The following is a 6,644-nucleotide window of genomic DNA, read 5'->3' on the forward strand; positions in this document are numbered from 1 at the left end:
GCCTTCAAGTACTCCTCGAACCTGCGGCGCCACATGAGAACTCACACGGGAGAGAAACCCTTTGAATGTCATCAGTGTGGGAAAACCTTCACGAGGAACTTTAACCTGATTTTGCACCAGAGAAACCACACAGGCGAGAAGCCCTACGAATGTAAGGACTGTGGGAAGGCTTTTAACCAGCCATCCTCTCTGAGGAGCCATGTGAGAACTCACACCGGCGAGAAGCCCTTTGAGTGCAGTCAGTGCGGGAAAGCCTTCCGGGAGCACTCGTCGCTGAAGACCCACCTGCGAACTCACACCAGAGAGAAACCGTATGAATGTAACCAGTGTGGGAAGCCCTTCCGGACGAGCACCCACCTGAACGTGCACAAAAGGATCCACACAGGGGAGAAACTTTATGAGTGCACGACTTGTGGTCAAGTGTTGAGCCGTCTCTCAACCCTCAAGAGTCACATGCGAACCCACACGGGAGAGAAGCCCTTTGCGTGCCAAGAATGCGGGCGAGCCTTTAGTGAGCCCTCATCCCTTAGAAAACATGCGAGGACCCACACTGGCAAGAAGCCCTACGCATGTCAGGAATGCGGGCGAGCCTTCGGTCAGTCTTCACACCTCATCGTACATGTGAGAACCCACAGTGCAGGGAAACCCTATGAATGTAATCAGTGTGAGAAAGCCTTCAGACACAGCTCTTCACTGACTGTGCACAAGAGGAGTCACGCCAGGACAGAGAACATTAGCAATGGTGGCCTGCCGTTATCAGTGTCCCATTCGTATGGTGGGCCCCTCACTAATTAACTTTCAATTTGGAAAGATACAAACATTTGGGCCTATAATTTTCTCTCATAGTGCTCGTTTAGCTACATCACATATTTTAATGTAATTTCATTTTTGTTTGAGCCTGTCGTCTTAGTTTCCATTATCACTAAATCGTTGACATGACTTATTTGGAAGTATAGTTTTAAATAACTGTATATGGTTACGTTTTTGTAGAGGTATAATTACTTACAGTGGAATACATAAATCGTACAAGTTGGATGAGTTCGACAGATGTATACATATACGCAACAAACACCCCACTCAAGTTATAGAACATTTCTGTCATTCTGGAAAGTTCCTGCATGTATCTGGGTGTTTTTTTTATTTGCCTTTTTGTTGCTAGTTTCTAATTTAATTACACTGCGAGCAGAGTATGTGGTCATTTACCATTGAGTCTTAGGTATTTGCTTTTGAGATTTTCTTTTAGGTCTAGTATGGTGCATCCTGCGAGTTACCTACCAAAACCGCACCTTCTTCCTTACAATAGAATCTAGGGGCTTTGTTCAGAGTGGTAATGTACACTATTAAAAAACCTCCATCTCCTAGTCCTTGCAGTTAGGGGAGGCCATGTTCCCCAGTTCTGGTCAGTGTGAGAAGTTTTTGGATGTGACTCCTGGGAACGATGTTGGAAAAGAAGTGGTTTCATTTAGCGAGAACTTCTACTTGCCGTTTGTGCAGGCAGACACAAGGAGCCATCCTGTGACCATGAGAGTAAAAGCCACAGGCTACAGAGAGTGTGGCCAGAAGTCACAACTGTGCTGGTTCCCTAGTTTGTGTCTTTGTGTGTCTGCACCAGCCCTGGACTGTTTATTTATGGAGATCTTGTTACACAAAAAAGATGCACTTCTTACTGGTTTTTACCTGTTCTCACAGGGTTCTGTTTTTGTGTTTTAAAAATCTTTTCGCTGAGGTATAATGTATGTAACAGTTCATAAATCTTAATGCACACCTTGATGGATTTTATGTATGTCTCTACTACCTACATCAAAATATAAAATTTTTTTTTCACAGAATGTTCCCTTGGGCCCTACCTCACTCAATGAGCCCCATTCCTAGAGGTAATCAGTATTCTGACTTCCATCACCATGGATTTGTTTTTCCTGCTCATAGAAATGAAACCACACACTAGGCCCTCTTGTGTCTGTTTTTTTTTTCACTTAATACAGTGTCCATGACATTTATCTTTGTTGTATTATCAATAGTTTATTCTTTTAAAAAATTGCTGTGTAATAGTCCATCATCTGAATATACCAGAATTTAAAAAATCTATTCTGTTTATGGACATTTGGGTTCTTTCCAGGTTTGGCTGTTATGAATGAAGCTGCTATGACTATTCTTGTGCAAGTCTTACTGTGGACATATGTTCTCATTTCTCTTGGGAATAAACCTAGGTGTGGAACTGCTGGGTCATCCAGGAGGCGTATCTTTAGCTTTAGTAAATATTGCCAAACAGTTTTCCAAAGTAGTTGAAACAATTTATACTTCTGTCATCAATGAATGAAAGTTTCATTTGCTATACATCCTTGACAACACATGCTACTGTCAATTTAATTTTAGTTTCCTTAGTGGGTAAGTGGTTTCTTGTGCTCTCATTTGCATTTTTGGTGAATAATGACGTGGTAGATGGTTGCCACAATTTCTCTCATTCCTCTGTGGACATCCCTTTTCGATGTGACTTTTCTGCTCTTATCATAAGGTGGGATTTATTTCTCTACCCCTTGAAGATGAGCTTGATCACATGACTTTTTTGGTCAATGCAGCATTATCAAACATGATGGAAGCAGAGGCTTGAAAAACACATGTTGGGGTTTGCCCTCTTTTAGCTGTGGTTAGACTCTTGAGAGCAAAGTGTGAAGAGGCCTGGGTCAGCCTCTGCATGGAGAGAGGGCCTTGCTGATGGTGACCAGGTGACTGAAGTTGCACGAGTTACCCTAGGTGAGGCCATCAGAACTGCCCAGCTGATTGCAGCTCAAATTGCTGACTCCCATAATTGTGAGCACATGAGGTGGTTATGCAGGAATAGACAACTGACACAGAAGTTATCTGGTATCAGAAAGAGGATGCTGTAACAAAAACTTATAATGTGGCATTGACTTTGGAACTTGGCAGCAAGAAAGCAGCTAAAAAGGGGCAAAGAAACTTAGCAGCTGGAAATGGTGAAGAAACTGTTACTAGAGGTTAGAAAAAGGCTACATCGTAGGGAAACCGTTGACAAAATGTCCGTGGTAACCTGGAAGATAGAGCGTGTACCTGATGAACTTGTGGATCTGGCCAAGGAGGGAGGCATTCTCCCCGCTCTGGCCCTACCCCCAGTCTTCCTCATGAGTGCGCCTGGTGGTGGTCTAAGAAGAGCCTGCGAGCAGATGAGCACTCTCCTTGTGTCTGAGGCTCCGATTCTCTACCCACGCACCAGCTCACACTTGGCCTTTAGCAACTGGTTAGGAATTGTAGCTGAAATCTTATCCTCCTTCTGGTGGTGCTGTCTTCATCCTGTGCTACAGGTGAGCTGGTGCTTCTGTCCACCTCACTTCCCCTAGATTTTAGGCTAGTTGGTTGCCTATGACTTGAGCTCTCTGAAGGGTTCAACAAAGGCACGCTTTTGTCAATTACTCAGCCTTAAAAAAAATTTATTTGTATTTTTTAAAATTAAATTTATTGGGAGTGACAATAGTAAAATTACATAGGTTTCAAGTGTACAATTCTGTAATACATCATCTATATATCACATTGTGTGTTCATCACCCAGAGTCATTTCTCCTTCCACCACTATATATTTGACCCCTTTTACCCCTCCCTCCTTACCATTTGGTAACCACTAAACTTGTCTGTGTCTGAGTTTTTGTTTATTTGTTTTCTTTTGTTGTTTTCAGTTTTATCTCCCACCTATCAGTGAAGTCATATGGTTCTTGACTTTTTCTGATTTATTTCGCTTAGCATAATAATCTCAAGATCCATCCATGCTGTTGCAAATGGCAGTATTTCATTTTATGGCAGAGATAAAGAAGATGTGGCATACATACACAATGGGATACTACTCAGCCTTTTATTTTTGAGATGGTGGCAGTAATGCGTACTAGGTTTCTACATCCAAAGCGGAAGCCAGAGACGGGATTCTTGCTAAATTATACTGGTTTTTAGAATTGTTTATTGAACTTTATCTTCCTTTTTTTTGTAAAGTTCCCTGAAATCAGAGACCACGTGGAGCCTGTTCAGTGTGACTTCCTTTAAGCCTAGCACTGTGTGGGCAGAAAAGCTTTCAATATACCGTAAAACCTTGGATTGCGAAAAACGTGGTTTGCAAGTGTTCCACAAGATGAGCAAACATTTCTAATACATTTTAACATGGTAAACGAGCAATGTCTTGCAATACGAGTAGTTTGTTTCCAGAACAAATTATGCTCGCAAACCAAGGTGTTACTGTAGTTGTTAAGTCTATATGAATTCATATTGGGGCAAATGCTCCCAGGTGGAGTATGAATGGTCTCAGCCCATTAGGCTGCAGGTTCTTGTGGGCTGCTTCCTCTCCCCCTCACAGTCAAAGTTGCTACCTCTGAAATTCACCACCCCATACCTGTCTACTCGGTGAAGAGAGCACAGTGCCTGGCATTCATGGGGAATTTAATAATGGGCAGTTCTGAAGCTTCTGGGTTAGCCTGAGGCTGTACTCTTAGACTTTGGGACAGGACAAAAGGAGCGAGCATATGTGAGGATCAAAGATTACCTTAGAACACTGATCCACCTGTCAGACCTTCAAAGGGAACTTCGTCCCAAGAGGGGTATTTCTGAAATATGAACTAGAGGGTAAGGTGAGCATACTGGAAAGGCAGGCACAAGGTGGTAGTCAAGGTAAGCAGGATTTTAGGTAATGTTTATTCCTTTTTTTTTTTTGCCACGAAAGTACAAAACTTTGCTGATCAGGAAAAGCGATTGGTTGATCCATGTTATTAGATTAGATGAAGTCATCTAAAAGCCATCTTCATTAGATGAAGCATGAGACCTTGGTGCTGGTTCCCAGGAGTGGGTGGCAGAGGGGAGTCGAGGTGAGAGGACTGCCAGCAGCAAGTGTGTTCACAGGGATTTTATACCCCTCTCTGCAGTTCCAGGCTGGGGGAACAACCCTCGATTTGGAGTCCTGTGTTTCCTACAGTTGGATACTCAGGAAGACACCATGAAAGAATGGTGGGTTGAACGTCAGTCTGCCCATGGCTTTGCCTCTTAATCTCAGAGTCCCTTGGTTACCTGACCACTTCAAATTTACATTTTTTTTACTCCTATTGCTCGATTCCCCAAATCAGCTAGATGTAGGACCACAGGCTGGCTATCAGGGATTCTCAGATGCCAGGAATCCTGACCTAGGTGTACCAAAGTCCTGCTCTCTGGATCCTTGAATCTCTAGGTTGACAGATTCCAATGTAGGAAGAATCCCAGGTCTTACCAATGTTCTAGCCATCTTTAGGTCTCAGGAACCTGGCCCTGTGGACTTCCAGTTCTGGGTTCAGGCACCAGGACTTCTGGTTTGGTACCTCCAGAGATAATCTGACTCTGGTTTGGGGATTCCAACAATTGCATGACTCCTCAGAAAGGGGCAAGTTGGGGATGTGTTTCTTTCACATCGGCCCCATGACAGCCATACCCGGTGAATGTGGGGTGTGAATGATACTCTCAGGAACACCCCAAATGTTGGCAGCTCGACAGAGAAGCCCTTTCTTCTTTGGCATCTGGATGTCTGTTTTATTTTTGTGTAGAAATGGATTTGCCGGGGGAATTTCCGAATTATGGATGTGGATACCAACTAGTGACTTGGTCCCAGCATAGAGCAGTCCTGGGCTTGTGCTCACCTCCAACTTACCCTCTCCCAGATGCACAATTCCCACAGATCCTGGACTGCCAAACATCCCTCCCTAAGATTCATTTGTGGATCTCTATCGCTCTCTGAATAAAGTTCAAATTTTCTAGCCTGGCCATGATGAATCGCAGTCATGTGATTCCAGTTACTTATCTGAAAGAAAATCCACCTCTGAGATGCTCCCTCACGGTATCATCTAGCCCACAGTGCCTATTGCCTATTCATCTCTCAGGTTTCATTTAACAATTAATGCTATAAAATTTTATAGTTGATTACTATTTCCTGTGTGTTGCCAGGCACCTGAGCTAGGCTCTCTACCCAAGGTGTTTTCTTTTTCATTTCCTGTTTTTCTTTGCATCCACTGTGGTTATACTAATTAAACAAGAGAGTGATTTGGTAGAAAGAGCATCAGCTTTGCCAGTAAAGAGCCCAGAATATGATTCTTTTTTTTTAAAAAGATTTTTATTGGGGAGTTGGGGGGATGGGAACAGCGCTGGGGAATTGGGGCAAGGGGAACAGACAAGTTGCTGTCCTTTTGTTCTTCAGTCTAGTTGTGGAGGAAGTTGCTTCACTGGCCCAAGTTGGCACAGAATATGATTCTTGTCCCTGCCAGTTACTAGGTTTGTGATAGCAGACAAGTTTCCATTGAATGACCGACTAGTAGATTGATACTCATCTTACAGAGTAGGAACCTTTTAGTGAGCTAGTCATGAAGCTTTCTTTTGGGGGCGACTCACATCCTTTTTTTCCCTTATCAATCTTAAACCGGAACTACCACCAAATGTGCTGAGTATACAGCCACAGGTAATGCCAAGAATAAAAAGCAGAACTGATGATAAAAAAAGCAGGATCTGATCATAAAACATGAGGAAGATGCATCCATGCTAGATGCCATTTTATCTAGGGAACCCACAAATCTGAATTCTCATGTGGTTTATTTGGACAGGAATTATATATATATATATATATATATATATATATA

The 6,644-nt window shown here is 43.0% G+C and overlaps 1 protein-coding gene across 1 annotated transcript in view; it reads left to right on the forward strand.

Annotated features, from left to right (window-relative positions):
* The window catches only part of ZNF333 (zinc finger protein 333), a 23,175-nt gene extending 20,949 nt beyond the window's left edge, over positions 1-2,226 (forward strand). The window contains exon 12 of the mRNA XM_019633758.1: positions 2-2,226. Coding sequence (XP_019489303.1) covers positions 2-795 — 794 coding nt within the window. The 3' untranslated portion in view covers positions 796-2,226. The remainder of the gene's footprint in view (position 1) is intronic.
* The last annotated feature ends 4,418 nt before the right edge of the window (positions 2,227-6,644 follow it).

This window comes from Hipposideros armiger, unplaced genomic scaffold, assembly GCF_001890085.2.
Source record: "Hipposideros armiger isolate ML-2016 unplaced genomic scaffold, ASM189008v1 scaffold_1396, whole genome shotgun sequence".
In the NCBI taxonomy this organism is placed as follows: Eukaryota; Metazoa; Chordata; class Mammalia; order Chiroptera; family Hipposideridae; genus Hipposideros; species Hipposideros armiger.